A 16,723-nucleotide genomic window follows, 5' to 3' on the forward strand; every position below is an offset into this window, starting at 1 on the left:
ATCATAAATCATACACTGCATAATTGAGAATAATGAAATATTTATTTCAGATATGGTTATAATAGAGGGAAACATTCCACGTAGGAAAAATATATCTAAAAACAAAGATGATGTGACTTACCAAATGAAAGTGCTGGCAGGTCGACAGACACACAAACAAACACAAACATACACACAAAATTCAAGCTTTCGCAACAAACTGTTGCCTCATCAGGAAAGAGGGAAGGAGAGGGAAAGACGAAAGGGTGTGGGTTTTAAGGGAGAGGGTATGGAGTCATTCCAATCCCGGGAGCGGAAAGACTTACCTTAGGGGGAAAAAAGGACGGGTATACACTCGCGCACACACACACATATCCATCCACACATATACAGACACAAGCAGACATATTTCAAATATGTCTGCTTGTGTCTGTATATGTGTGGATGGATATGTGTATGTGTGCGCGAGTGTATACCCGTCCTTTTTTCCCCCTAAGGTAAGTCTTTCCGCTCCCGGGATTGGAATGACTCCTTACCCTCTCCCTTAAAACCCACATCCTTTCGTCTTTCCCTCTCCTTCCCTCTTTCCTGATGAGGCAACAGTTTGTTGCAAAAGCTTGAATTTTGTGTGTATGTTTGTGTTTGTTTGTGTGTCTGTCGACCTGCCAGCACTTTCATTTGGTAAGTCACATCATCTTTGTTTTTAGATATAAATATTTATTTCTCTATTTTACATTAGAGTAGCAATTTATAACAGTACTCTATTGAAATATTTTTCATAAATAATTATTTCAGATGTCTTAGAAAGTTTTTATGTGGATGGAAAGATACCAGATTCTCGCAACACACTTCTAAATGTATGGAGAGAGTATGATGATGTCCACGTGTCTGACATATCATTCTATCTCCGATTAAACCACTCGAGATTAATTACATCGAAACTGCTTTGGAGACCTGATCTTCAAACTGATGTTCAGGTAAGTGAACATCTGTTATAAAGTTTTCTTTTGTTGAATGCTCTAATGATCAAGAGGACCAGATTTTCCAAATCATGATCATAGCACAACTGATGCAAATGACTGTAGCCCCGTTGTTGAAAGTCCATCATATGGTGTCGCCAATTCAACTCTATACTGGGTTCCATGTAAATCTGAACTGGCTAGAGAACTAACAAGGGAAAAACACACAATGTAAAACACAGGTGTAGTATTATGTGAGTATAGCACTCGTGAGAGATTTTGGATCAAGGCAAAGAGTTTATTGTATTGTTCATAAACATATTGCATTAAAAGCATAAATCACAGTGGTATACTTCACAAATGGGTTATAATCATCTTGTAGGAAGTCTGGAAAGCAGATTTTTTGAGATAAATCTACAGTACTCTTATTTACTACTTTAAAGCAGCAGCATTGTCTGAGAGGCAAGTCTGTGCATGTAAGAATACTGAAAACTTCAGAAGTTTCTTTCATGACTACACAACTGAATGAATAGTAGAGTGCTTAAGACACTGTACTTAAATCCAGGAGGATTGGAATTTGAATCCTTGTCCAGCTATTCAGATTTATATTTTCCTTTTTTTTTTCTTACTATTAATTAAAGTGAATGCCGTGATGATTACTTTGGGAAGAACACATCAAATTTCCTTCCCTGACTATGTCTTATATGTGCTTGTACTGTGTTTCTTGCAGTCTAATTGTTGATACAATATTAAAACACAATGTGTGTGTGTGTGTGTGTGTGTGTGTGTGTGTGTGTGTGTGTGTGTGTGTTAGCTCTGAAGAAAAACTTTGTTCAATAGCTTAGCAAGTTATTATCTTTTTCTGCAAGCTTGCATTCAGCTTAGAGCTTAAATTTGTGTATTGGCAACATGTTGCCATATCAGTGTATACACAGTTACAAGATGTTCCCTGCCCCACCATCACAATTTACATAACATTTTCATTTCACTACTACATTACTGGACACATGGGCATGTGGACATAAGGACATGGAATACACACCATTTTTAACAACTGGATATTCCTTGAAAAGACCCTTGCAGCCAATCACTGTGTTGCTAATATGATGTGCTGCTGAGCTTTGTAGAAATGAGATGTCTTTAGGTACCATGCTATTTGTAAGTGAAATAAAATATTAATTGTGGAGAAGAACAATAGGAAAACAAGGCAACAGCAGCACTTAATGTTGGTTAACACCTTCCTTATGCTATCAACATTGTTCAGTATAAACGTTTTTAAACCTTAATTATGGGTGCAAAACAAATTCAGAAGGAGGTGCTACGAGATCTAGTGGGAAAAGCATAAGGAATTACCATACCAGAGTATGATACTGTGTGATTGAGGTGCTCACTAACACAGAGTCCTGACAATTTTAATCACATAATAACACAGAAATTTTGAATGAGACAAGGTTTAGTTAGGCGTTTCTGTTTGTTTATCTTCTGAGAGATCAAAAATTTGTTCCCATACCAACTAAGAAAATGAGGTGGTATCTGATATTAATTAAGGAAAAATAATATTTGATTATAAAATTATAAATGTATTCATTACAAATGAAAAGTTTGGGTGTGGAAGACTTTTGAGTACTTGAAAAATGTTGGACAGCCTATTCTGCAGGCAAGAATAGATGGAGAGTTCTGATGCAGACTGTCCCATTTTAACCATTTGACCATTTTGTTAGGCTCTGTTAGAACAACAGGCTGGGGCAGCACAGTGTTCCTCTGACAGTGACAGAGTCTATTGAAATTAACTATCACAGGACAATCTGGCAATTATATTTATGCATTGACAGAGGAAGTGAAATGTATGATTTGATAAGGATCTCCAAAAAGTGTAGTGAACTTCTTAGTTTTGCATTTCTTAACTGCATTTAACCATTTTGTTAGGCTCTGTTAGAACAACAGGCTGGGGCAGCACAGTGTTCCTCTGACAGTGACAGAGTCTATTGAAATTAACTATCACAGGACAATCTGGCAATTATATTTATGCATTGACAGAGGAAGTGAAATGTATGATTTGATAAGGATCTCCAAAAAGTGTAGTGAACTTCTTAGTTTTGCATTTCTTATCTGCAGGGCTGTGTGACCTTACCCAATCACATGGCTGATAGGGTGTGGTACTGCTCTTTTACTTTGTCTCCTTGATCAGTTAAAATTGTGTCAGTGCTGCCAAATGGAGTGCCAGGTGATTTACAAATGCACTAGCCACAGTCTCAGTCCCCTGACTGGTAACTGTTAGGTGCTGTCTTCGTATTATTGTGTTGGACTAGATTTCAGATTGCTGTAAGTCTGTGTGCTAAACTTCTTACTCTTTTCAAACCCACTCCTGGCAGTAGCTTATCTGTACCAAAGGGTAAACTCATGGGGTGGCCATAGATGTTGTATGCAAAAAATGAACATAGTGACCCTATTCTGCGTGTTCCCTGTTTATATAGTAGGATAGCATCCATTTAATCATCTTATGAACTCATTCAACATGGCCATTCACTTTAGGATGAAAAAGTGTGATTGGCCATTTTTTATTCTGAGTAGTTTAGACACTTGTAAATATAATGAGGACATAAAGTTTGTGCCTTGATCAGTTAAAATAGTGTCAGCACTGCCAAATGGAGTGCCACAGTCTCAGTCCCCTGACTGGTAACTGGTTCTGATATTTGGTATCTGGAGAATGATAAATTATTGGCAGTATGTACATGTTTCCTTGCTGGATTTTACAGAAAGGTTCCATTATGTCAAGAGTCATAGTTTTGAATGCTTCAGAAGCTTCTGTTAAGGTTTGCAAAGGAATTTATGACCAATTCAGCTGTGACTTCTCACCTCTTGGTGAACGTTTGGATATACTTACAATGTCATGGAACTGACCAAGCCACCAATATCATGTAGCAATAATAGTGTTTTTAGACTGTCTACCACCATGACAGGCTTGTATGCTATCATGGAATTGAGAAATAGTTCGCGAATGGATTGACTTTGCTATCACCAAGTAATTTTCAACAACTGGAATCCTTTCCATGGGGATCTCTTAATTCTGGTATTAATACCTCATAAGCTTGTACTTCTCAGACTTTTCTACCAAGGTTATAAGAATTTTGGTGCAACCCTCCAGGCTTGTGGCATACCTCATAGTCAAATTTGAGTAGTTTTAAAGCCCAATGTGTCAGGTGGCTATAGGGGTCTTTTAAATTTGTCATCCATAACAAAGCAGCATGGTCAGTTACTGTGGTAAATTTTTTGCCATACAGGTTGCATTTAAAGTAGTTCATGCAAAACATCAAGGCCAACAAGTATTTTTCTGTGGTACTGTAATTTATTTCGGCTTTATTGAACTGCTAGAAGCGTAAACAATAGGTTTTTGTTCACTATCATCCTCTTGACATAAAACATCACCAGCAGCATACTTCAAGGCATTGTATGACGGTATAAATGGTGTTTTGAAGTCAGGATATATCAATACAGCTGAACTCATCAGAACTCCTTTAATAATTTGCATGGTGGTTTCATAGTCTATGGTTCACTCAAAGGCTACTCTTTTCTTTAATGCTTGGTTAAGGGTTTAATCACAGACCTCCTAACAATAACTCAGCTAATCTCTGAAATGTTTTGAGTGTGTTCCTTTAGCCAAAATGCATTTGTAAAAACTCACATAACCCAGAGGGTACAACAGAAGCTGTTTTAGGTTGGTCCTGAGGAGCTGTCAAAATGTGATGATAGAGTAGTAAAAAACTTGCAGTTTCCTAATCTATCCAATGCTCGCATGTCCATGCACAAACTGTAGGATTTCACTCCATTAATAGACTTCTTCAGGAAAATGACAAGCATACTCATCCAAGGGCTATCAGATGGGTGAATGATTCTGAGACCAAGTTGTTGTTGGAGTTTTCTTTCACAATGGACTGTAATTGATACAGAATTCTATATGGTCTCTGGGCAGATGGCCTTGCATCTCCAGTGGGAATCTCATGATATACTAGATCAGCAGATGGAAAGTATTGTCTGTCTTTGAATAGCCACAAAAATTCCTGCAAAACTGGGTATAAAAAGGCCTCCTCAGAGTCTTATTCTGCAGTTGTTGCGACAAAAGTGGTATGATTGCTTACACTTCTTTGGCTGCTAACGGTTCTCTTCACTTTCTTTTCAGGAACAGATTTTTCACTCTTGGCTGCCTCTTGCGTACTCACCAATATGGTTCCTCTGGGTATTTCTACATCTCAGATTCCAAAATTATCCACACACACAGGAATTCAGACTTTACTTTCCTATGGATTCTTCTCAGCATAGGCTTCATTCAATATGCACTTGCAGTTTGTTTATGATGTCATTTCAAGTTAGCAGGTCAATCAAAAGGAAGTTCCCCATAGGATTCTGCATTAGAAGCCTTCCAGTACCACCATCTATTTTTACAGGGGTGGCTGCTTTCAACACCAGGCTACCAGTGTGTTGGAATTTCAGGGAATGAGCCCCTTCCCCAGATTTCATTGCATCTTTATGGTGCTGCCACTGCCAAATTGGTGAATTGCTTCATTGAATTTGACAGTATGTGACTAGAAACCAGTCATGCCCTTGTATTGGTATAAGAAATAATTTCCCAGTATGACATGAAAATCAGACCTTCTCTACCTTATCATCTCCATCTCAAATTGATAGGTAGTGTCATCAATATTCAGCTTAAGTAAACATGCACCTGCAGGGTTTACTACTTCACTACACAAACCACTGATACAACATCAGGATGGTTTCAAGGGCAATTTGTCACTAGGAGAAAGAAACAATTGTGCCCTTATCCTCTAGAATTCGGGCTGGCTTTCCTGGTATCTCTCCTCTAATAGTCGTACTCATCACCATTAAACCTCCATAATTCATTTGATTTACTACCTATACCAGGGGTTGGGTTGGGTGGCTCTGGCACCCCTCTGCAGTTTCCTGAATTAGAATAAACATTTCCCCTGCTATTGGGTCAGTATCCACAGCCCCAGAATGATCCATTTTGGTTAGGTGGACTGTGCATTCCTAAATATCCAAACTCTTGGCAATGAGGGCAGTATAGTGCTAAACAGGTATTGGATGTGTGACCAGTGCATTTACAACAGCCACTTTCTGTTTTAGTAGCAAAACTATGGTGCTGCTTGCTGTTCTGCACTTGAGCAGAAAGAAAGTGGCTGGCATCCTCATAAAGCAATGCCACATGAATTACTTCATGTCATGATATGAGGGAAAATACTTCAACCTTTGCACCTGTTTGTGGATTATTACCACAGATAAATTATGCATGTGCTTCAGTTTCTTCTAGGAGAACTTCATTGTAGGTTGTACCCTGGCCTAGTCTATAGGTTTTACATGAAATGGTTTGGATATGATCAGCAGGTTGTTTGAAATCTTCCCCGTAGTAGGGTAGGCAGTTTGCCATGGTAGTAACTAATGCCATGCTTGTTGGAATACCATTATGTCAATTCTTTGGCAAGGGTTTCAAATCTGGTAGCATATTTTAAAGTGTCTACCAAGTCTACATCAACAGATGTGTCCCCAGCTAACTTAAGTCATGACACATTCAACAAGAAAGTAAGTGTCAAGGCACAAATGCAATATACATCATGGACATTCACAAAAATGTTTCTGCATTTTCTGTGGTCTTTCCTGAGAAGGATGGAATGAGATTGGCTGTGGAAAAATACTTACAATAGTAGATATGGCAGATGACGTTGTTGCAGATCTACTTTCAACCTTCTGGCTTCACCAAGAATAGTTTGCCCCTTGAAATCTACCTTTGATGGGACTAGCCTAGTTGTTTGGGATGTTTGGTTATACGATCTATATTTTTGACCATCACATCATTAAACTTTTGCTGTAAGTCCTCTGAATAATCTTCTTCTTCATTCTCTGAATCATTTTCATCTCGAGGTCGAGTTTTTGGAGGCATGGTACAACAAATGGAGTCTACTGTGAGCATAACGAATTACATAATACTGACTTCACAGCAGACTCTGCAGACTAAAATTCTGATCTCTCCAGGCTGCTAAATGGTATGCACATTTGCTGGCAGATCAGTCATGGGATACAAAAGCAGAGGCTAATGACATTCAAATTAATGACATCACAGGAAGACTGTGGCAGTGGAAGCAAGTCACAATGGCTTGGAGACAACAACGGTGAGGCAAGGACACCATGAGTGTCAAATCCATGAACATCCCAGTAATGGCAAGAAAAGGCAGCAGGCATAGCTCGACATCAGGTAGACAGCAACTGGCAGTGAGCTGCGAAGTGTCTGGGTGGTGATGGTGTGACGGCTGGCCAGGATTCAACATGGCCAAAGGGAGTGGCAGAAACAGCACCTGCAGAATGGCCTACACACAGCAAGATAGTGCACCCATGCTCATGTGTGCACCAGGCATTCCACGGTGGAGGAGATCTGCAGCATAGTGGTGACAAAGTCCATCTGCTCTACTGCACTGTCTAAACTGTGCCTCCTACTCATTCATTGTTAATACACAAAGTTAACAGCAGCAACCCACAGCCAAACCACTGGAAAAGGACCACTACTTTGGATCAGATGGTGGGAATTATGTTATGGCACTGACATCATAATGTACATGATTCACTTGATGCCTTTCTAAGAGAGAGTCTCCATTCTTTCCAAGCTAATTATGTAAGTGTAGACCAGATATGGCTCAAATTCAAAGATACAGTATCAACAGCAATAGATAGATTCATACCACATAAGTTAATAAGAGACGGGACTGATCCATCATGGTACACAAAACATGTCAGAACACTGTTGCACAAGCAATGAAAAAAGTATGCCAAATTCAGAAGAACACAAAATCCCCAAGACCGGATAAGTTTCACGGAAGCACAAAATTTAGTGTGGACATCAATGCGAGATGCTTTTAATAGTTTCCACAATGAAACATTGTCTCAAAATATGGTAGAAAACACAAAGAGATTCTGGTTATATGTAAAGTACACCAGTGGCAAAAAACAGTCAATACCATCACTGCGCAATAGTGATGGAAATGTTACCAATGATGGTGCCACTAAAGTGGAGTTACTAAATACTGGTTTCCATAATTCCTTCATGAAAGAAGATGAAGTAAATATTCCTGAATTTGAAACCAGAACAGCTGTTAGCATGAGTTACATAAAAGTAGATATCTTAGGTGTTGGTAAACAACTCAAATCACTTAAGAAAGGCAAGTCTTCTGGTCCAGATGGTATACCAATCAGGTTCCTTTCAGAGTATACAGACACAATAGCTCCTTTCTTAGCAGTCATATACAACCGCTCACTTGATGAAATGTCTCTTCCTAAAGAATGGAATGTAGCACAGGTCACAACAATATCCAAGAAAGGAAATAAGAGTAACCCATTGAATTACAGACCCATATCACTGACCTAAATTTGCAGTAGGATTTTGGAGCATATACTGTACTCAAACGTTATGAATCACCTTGAAGAAAATGACTTATTGATACATAAGCAACACAGATTCAGGAAATATCGTTCTTGTGCAATGCAGCTAGCTCTTTATTTCCATCAAGTAATGAGTGCTGTCAACAAGGGATCTCAGATCGATTCCATATTCTTAGATTTCCAGAAGGCTTTTGATACCATTCCTCACAAGTGACTATTAAGCAAATTGTATGCATATGGAGTATCTTCTCAGTTGTGTGACTGGATTCATGATTTTCTCTCAGAGAGGTCACAGTTCATAACGACAGACAGTAAATCATCGAGTAGAACAGAAGTGATGTCTGGTGTTCTGCAAGGTAGTGTAATAGGCCCTCTGCTGATCCTGATTTACATAAATGATCTAGCTGATAATCGGAGCAACCCCCTTAGATTGTTTACAGATGCCGCTGTTATTTACCGTCTAGTAAAATCATCAGATGATCAATTCCAATTACAAAATGATCTAGAGAAAATTTCTGTATGGTGCGAAAAGTGGCAATTGGCACTAAACAAAGAAAAGTGCAAGGTCACCCTCATGGGTTCTAAAAGAAATATGATAAATTTTGGGTATACGATAAATTGCACAAATCTAATGGCTGTCAATTCGACTAAATACCTAGGAATTACAATTACAAGCAACATAAATTGGAAAGACCACATAGGTAATATTGTGGGAAAGGTGAAACAAAGACTGCACTTTGTTGGCAGAACACTTAGAAGATGCAACAAACCCACTAAAGAGACAGCCTACATTACACTTGCCCATCCTCTGCTGGAATATTGATGTGTGGTGTGGGATCCTTACCTGGTAGGAGTGACGGAGGACATCCAAAAATTGCAAAGAAGGGCAGCTCGTTTCATGTTATCACGCAATAGGGGTGAGAGTGTCACTGATATGATACACGAGTTAGGGTGGTAGTCACTGAAACAAAGGCGGTTTTCTTTGTGGTGAGATCTATTTACCAAATTTCAATCACCAACTTTCTCTCCCGAATTTGAAAATATTTTGTTGACACCCACCTACTTAGGGACAAATGATAACCATAATAAAATAAGAGGAATCAGATCTCAAATGGAAAGATTTAGGTGTTTCTTTTTCCCATGCGCCATTTGAGAGTGGAATGATAGAGAAGGAGTATGAAAATGGTTCAACGAGCCCTTTGCCAGGCACTTAAGTGTGAATTGCACGGTAACGATGTAGATGTAGATGAGCAGTAGAGAGAGAGAGAGAGAGAGAGAGAGAGAGAGAGAGAGAGAGAGGGGGGGGGGAGGAGAAAAAAGGTGAGGGTGGAGGGAGGGAGAGAGGGAGGGAGAGAGGGAGGATAAATAATACAATTTTATGATAGGAGAGGACAGGGTAGAAAATGTGAGAACAAAGGAGAGGGAAGGGGTCGTCAAGGATGTGGAGTGGTTGTGAGTTAAGAGAGAAAAAGTATGGAAATTGAGAATATTTTGAAGAAATGGTTGTCTCATGCATAGTTCAAAAGGGGTGGTGTGGGAAGAGGAAGGATCCCAATACCATTGGCATAGAAACAATTGTTGAAGTAATCAGCATTGTGATGTGGTGCATTATTAATAACCTAATTAGTAAACGATTGTCTCCATACACTTATGCGAGTAAAACTGGTAGTCAGTATAAGAATGGGAACAGTACTTAATTTCTAAAATTTTAGGAGCAGGACATAGCAGGGAAAGACAGAAAGATCTTGAGTGTCACAGGCAAATTGACATGAGGGGAAGGATGTTTATATATCAGCCCAAAAGTATGCCAACTTTTAACTATACATGCACTCTGCACACAGTTGATCAATAACTATGCTAAAAATTATGACATAAATGAAACAAGATTTCATGAAAGCACATTATAAAGATGCTCATATTCAAACACTCATTACATTATTTATTTCTCATTTACACACATAATAATGAGATGTCATCATGCTATTAGACTGCTGAGGTTGCTGGCAGTCATAAACAAAAGGTGATCTGTTCTGATCACTACTTCAGAATGAAGTTCAACTTACCTTGATTATTTTGTAGATCTCTGAGATTGCTGGAAGTTGCAAACACAAGAGTCAACATAAAGGTTACACACAAACACACACACACACACACACACACACACACACACACACACACTTGTATAACTGTTTAATACACTTGTACCATCTTAAGTCCTGCATTGTACGATCTTAAGGCCTGCATAGGAGCAAGTTCTGTTAGTGGTACAGTGTACCCTCTGCCATGCACTGTACAGTAGCTTGTGTCATGTATATATAGATGTAGATGTGGAACATTGTAGAAACATATCAGTTGGATGGTGATGTGAAGAGAGAACATTACACACAGCTGTCTAACACGTACACCACTTAGAGTAACAGAGACCTTCATTAATTGAACAAATGTTCAAGTTATATTACGTTTTTGTTTCAAATATGTGTCTGCAGCTTCAAAATTCTTATGATTATGTATTTTGGCCAAGATGTGTGCCAAAAATCTAAAGATTAAACTTACTGTTGTTCTATAACACTTGCAACATATATGTTCTGAAAATATGCTATCATTAATATAACTTATTGTGACTAAAGTAAATTTGTTTACATACAATTGAGACTAGACCTAATGAAATGATAATTAAATAGACACCCTAGCTGCAAGCAGGCGTTGATAAACTTCATTGGGGACATGTTGAAAATGTGTGCCCCGACCGGGACTCGAACCCGGGATCTCCTGCTTACATGGCAGACGCTCTATCCATCTGAGCCACCGCAGGCACAGAGGATAGTGCGTCTGCAGGGACTTATCCCTTGCACGCTCCCCGTGAGATCCACATTCCCAACATGTCCACAACACTACATTCGTAGTGCGCCTAATAGATGTTTGCCCATCATACTCATTACTCGTGGCAGATTAATCTACCAAGTCCTGTACATTCTTTCCGGAACAGATACTACCGTCATATATAGTTAAAAATATGAGTTCCCGGCCTTTGACCTTCTTGTGCGAACGCACACGCTATGCCCGAACTCGTACGGGACTTGGTAGATTAATCTGCCACGAGTAATGAGTATGATGGGCAAACATCTATTAGGCGCACTACGAATGTAGTGTTGTGGACATGTTGGGAATGTGGATCTCACGGGGAGCGTGCAAGGGATAAGTCCCTGCAGACGCACTATCCTCTGTGCCCGCGGTGGCTCAGATGGATAGAGCGTCTGCCATGTAAGCAGGAGATCCCGGGTTCGAGTCCCGGTCGGGGCACACATTTTCAACATGTCCCCAATGAAGTTTATCAACGCCTGCTTGCAGCTAGGGTGTCTATTTTATTATCATTTCATTTCGAGCAAAGCTGCATGGTCATCGACGGTAACTGTTCTTTCGGGAACAGATACTACCGTCATATATAGTTACTAGACCTAATCTTTTGTAAACATGATTTCTTGTTTTTCAGTCATTTAATTTGACTTATTCTCGCTAAAGTAAGATTTTTACCATGAGTGAAAAGTGCCTGATGTGCCATAGAATTGTTAGCTCCGGGGTTTGGCGTGATGGCTGCAGTAGGTTTTTCCATTGGGGTGACTGTAGCGGTGTGGGAAATGGGGAAGTGGATCAGACTCATCAATGGTTCTGTAGGATATGCAGTAGGGATAGGAAATTAGGGGAACAGGAGGGGAAAATTGCTGCCCTTCAGGCACAGTTAGAGCAGGCTAGGGAAGATCTGAACAGGTTGACGAGGGAGAAGGGTAGAGAGAGGTTGGAAGTTGCAACAGGTAGAACAGACCTAGAACTTTGTCAGACAGCTTTGTGGTGAATGTGAAGAATAAGTTTGACCTGTTGCTTCAGTTAGAAACTGATGAGCCTCAGGCAGAGGTAGGTGTAGAGAAGGCACAACAAACTTTCAGTAGAAAATTGAATAAGAATGTAGGGAAGTCAGCAAAGAGAAAGAAAGTTTTGTTGTTAGGTAGTTCACATGCCAGGGGTGTGGGCCAACTTTTGCAGGACCAGGACCAGTTAGGATCAAAATACCAGGTCACAAATTTTTTTAAACCTAGTGCTGGTCTGGGCCAGGTGACAGAGGATTTAAGTTCACTCTGTAAGGATTTTACCAAGGAAGACACCATGGTTATTGTGGGTGGGCCGGGTAATAGTATTGACAGAGATCCTGGGCATGATATAGAGTGTGACCTGGCAAAGATTGCATCAGCAACGAGACATACCAGTGTTGAGTTTGTGTCTGTTCTGAGACGCCATGACCGACCTCATTTAAACTCTTCTGTCAGGAGAGTTAATTTGGAGTTGGAATGGGTCGGGTATGGGGTCACATTTTGGTTTGGTTCCTGTTGATTCACTCAGTAGATGGGATTATACTAGGCATGGCCTACACCTCAACAGGAAAGGGAAAGGTAAACTGGCTGGGCTAATAGCAGGAAATGTAAGGGGGGAGGCACTGCCATGAGTGGTAATATACCAGTGGTCATAGGTGTTGGAGCAGCACCTTTCTTAGGATAGGTAGGACAGATTGAAGTCAAGTTGTGATATAAGTAAAGATTGAAACAAACCTTCAGTTTGAGAAAGAAATCAAACAGCATAATCCTGACCAATTGCTTCAGCGAACACAGCTGTTGTCAAAAAATTTACAGCAATCAGCAGAAATTTTATTTCCGCACAATTTCATCGCGATAAATGTGAAATGCCAACTATCTTTAGTGCATCAAAATATTTGAGGGCTTAGAAGTAAAATTAATGAACTACTTATGTGCATTGATGAATTAGGCATCAAACCCAGTTGATATAATCTGCCTCTCTGAACATCATGTGACCACTGGTATACATATGTTAAACTGCACAGAATTTAAGCTAGCCTCTTACTTCTGTAGACAAAATAATGAGAAAGGAGGAGTTGCCACATTTGTTAAAAACAGTTTTAAATTTAAGAATACTGACATTAATAAATTTTGCTTAGAGCAGCACTTAGAAGCATGTGCAACAGAGATAGAATTTCATAATAGGTCCTTTATAATAGTAGCCATATGCAGAGCACCTCGAGGTAATTTCAACCTGTTTATAAATGGTGTTAAAGATTTATTATCTCATTTAAAAAAAAAAAAAAGAACTAGTGGTTGCTGGTGATTTTAATATAAATGACCTGAAAAACACCGTCAGTGAAAAGTTATTGAAATCAGTTACATTGTCATTCAATTTAATTTCTACTGTAAATTTCCCAACTAGGGTATACAAATGTTCTAAGACTGCCATTGATAATATCTTCATAGACAATTCTAATCAGCTAAGCCACATTACAAAACCAGTAGTAAATTGGCTCTCTGACCATGACATGCAACACCTAACATTAAATTTTGAAAATTGTCAGGGTAAAATTTCTATCAGAAGTGAGTACAGAAGGCCAATAAAACAGTCAAAAATTGAGAAATTTAGGAGATTGCTCAAAGAAATTAATTGGATGGATGTTTACAGCATCCAAGACACAAATGGAAAATATAAAACATTTATTAATAAAGTTATCACCTTATTTGAAAATTGTTTTCCCCTGAAGGTAACTCAAACTAAGCAGAAGTCTAGTAAGAAACCATGGATCAAACAAGGGATGAAGATATCATGTGAGACAAAAAGAAAACTCTATCTGATATGTTGTGACACCTTTGATATTAGCATTATAGCTCATTACAAAAATTATTGCAAAATATTGAAGTAGGTTATCCAGAAATCAAAACACCTCCTTTATGAGAAGAAGATAAATACATCTGGCAATAAAATAAAAACAATATGGGAGACACGTAGGACCAGAAATGAGGAGGAACTAATAGCTCTAAAGATAAATGAAACCTTGGTATCACACGCATGTTGTGTTGCAAACCATTTAAACAAATATTTTGTCTCTTACTGATAGCATGGGGTCGTCAGGTTCAGTAAATAATGCAGGGGTCGTCAGGTTCAGAAAATAATGCAATGGAATATCTGAGGCCAATGCACACAAGCAATCTCAGTAAAATGGAACTGACACTTACTTCACCCAAAGAAATAGAATCCATCGTAAAGTCCTTGAAATAAAAGCATTCTAGTGGTTATGATAACATAGCACCAAAGTTAAGAAAAGAGTGTTCATGTGAGAGTAGTCATATCTTAAGTTATTTGTGTAATAAATCACTTATCACAGGAACATTCCCAGACTGGCTTAAATATGCTGAAGTTATACCTCTGCATAAGAAAGGGGACAAGAAATGCTGCCAAATTACAGACCAATCTCACTTTTGGCAGCTTTTTCAAAAATCTTTGAAAAGGTTATGTTCAAGCATCTACTTAAGCACGTTAGTGAAAATAACATACTGTCAAAGTCACATTTTGGGTTTCTTAAGGGTTCTGATACTGAGAAGGCCATTTACACTTACAGTGAAAATGTCCTTAATTTATTAGATAACAAATTAGAGGCAACTGGCATATTCTGTGACCTGTCAAAGGGTTTTGACTGTGTGAATCACAGCATTCTTTTAAGTAAATTAAAATATTATGGCAATCACTGGTAGTGCTGCAGAGTGGTTTCAGTCCTATCTTACTAGTAGAAAACAAAGGGTGTCATTACGTAACACTTCAGCAGTAGGCAATCGGACATCATCTGACTGGGAAGAAATTACATGTGGTGTTCCCCAAGGTTCCCTACCAGTTCCACTACTTTTTCTTGTGTATATTAATGACCTGTCATCTGTTACATTACCAGATGCCAAGTTTGTCTTATTTGCAGTTGATACAAACATTGCAATAAATAATATATCAAATATAAATTTAGAAAGAGCAGCTAATCAAATTTTTACTGACATTAATAAGTGGTTCACAGCCAATTCACTGTCACTAAACATTGAAAAGACCCACTATTTGCAGTTCAGAACTTCCAAGAGATTTCATTCTAGTGTGTGTATAAAATATGATTACATGGAAATAGGAGAAGCTGAGAGCGTAAAATTTTTGGGATTACAACTTGATAATAAGTTCAGTTGGGAGTGACACACTAACGAACTGCTAAAGTGCCTAAACAAGCCTGTGTTTGAAATGTAAATGATGTCAGACATAGGAGATATAAATATTAAAAAACTGACATCGTTTGCCCATTTTCACTCCATTATGTCATATGGAATTATATTTTGGGGTAACTCCACAAACCGAGTAATGTGTCATGTAAATCCAAGAACATCATGTCGAAACCTATTCAAAGAATTGGGCATACTGATCACAGCTTCTCAGTATATTTATTACTTAATGAAGTTTGTTGTAAATAATACATCTCATTTTCCAACTAACTGCTTAGTATACATTATCAATACTAAGAATAAGAACAATATACATTAAGATTTAAAATCAATTACTCTTGCCTAGAAAGGAGTCCAGTATTCAGCAACGCATATTTTCAATAAGTTAGCAGCAACCATTAAGAATTTAGTTTCCGACAAGGCACAATATAAACATAATTTCTCAACAAGTGCAGTAGACCATTTTAATGAAAATTTATTATACTTTAATGTTTGTTGTAACAGCCAAGTAACTACCTACTGTGTGAATGATGGATGTATGGAAAGCAGATGTAATTCTTAAGTCTGTAAATAGTGGAAGTTTAATTTTAAATCTTGTACATAATTTGACTGTTCATAACTGAGAATCTTTGAAATGAATAATTTACTTTAATTTTTGACTATAGTTGGTTGTAATAGCCAAGTAACTAGCGTGTGAATGATGGATTTAATGAAAGCAGATGTAAGTATTAAACCTGTAAATATTAGAAGTTTAATTTTAATTCATGTACATAATTTTACTGCTTATTGACTGAGGATCATTAAAATTAATGAAACTAAAGGTTTTTTACTTTCATTTTTGTAATGTATTTATCTGACATGTTCCACACCCAGGAGGATCCCCTCTTTTGTGGGTCTATGGAATGAATAATTAATCTAATCTAATGTAATCTAATAAAAAAAAATGGCTCTAAGCACTATGGGACTCAACACCTTAGGTCATAAGTCCCCTAGAACTTAGAACTACTTAAACCTAACTAACCTAAGGACATCACACACACCCATGCCCGAGGCGGGATTCGAACCCGCGATCGTAGCAGTCCCGCGGCTCCGGACTGCAGCGCCAGAACCGCTAGACCACCGCGGCTGGCAATCTAATCTAATCATTTTTATGTTTATGCCTAGATTTTGGAAACCAATGAATGACTGCTAATGAAACAGTTTGACAATGAGAGTTATGGTATTTTAATTTAAATCACAATGAAAAATGGAATTTAATTATTT

At 38.4% G+C, this 16,723-nt stretch overlaps 1 protein-coding gene and 2 non-coding genes across 3 annotated transcripts in view; 2 read left to right on the top strand and 1 right to left on the bottom strand.

Moving 5' to 3' along the window:
• Positions 1 to 16,723, top strand: part of LOC126249021 (uncharacterized) — a 712,654-nt gene that overhangs the window by 493,183 nt on the left and 202,748 nt on the right. Inside the window, exon 52 of the mRNA XM_049950623.1 lies at positions 775 to 956. Within this exon, the coding sequence (XP_049806580.1) occupies positions 775 to 956 (182 nt within the window). The remainder of the gene's footprint in view (positions 1 to 774; positions 957 to 16,723) is intronic.
• Trnat-ugu (transfer RNA threonine (anticodon UGU)) lies at positions 11,120 to 11,194 on the bottom strand. The gene has a single exon. It is a non-coding gene; the product is annotated as a tRNA-Thr (tRNA).
• On the top strand, positions 11,607 to 11,681 carry Trnat-ugu (transfer RNA threonine (anticodon UGU)). The gene has a single exon. It is a non-coding gene; the product is annotated as a tRNA-Thr (tRNA).

This window comes from Schistocerca nitens, chromosome 3 (assembly GCF_023898315.1).
Source record: "Schistocerca nitens isolate TAMUIC-IGC-003100 chromosome 3, iqSchNite1.1, whole genome shotgun sequence".
NCBI lineage: Eukaryota > Metazoa > Arthropoda > Insecta > Orthoptera > Acrididae > Schistocerca > Schistocerca nitens.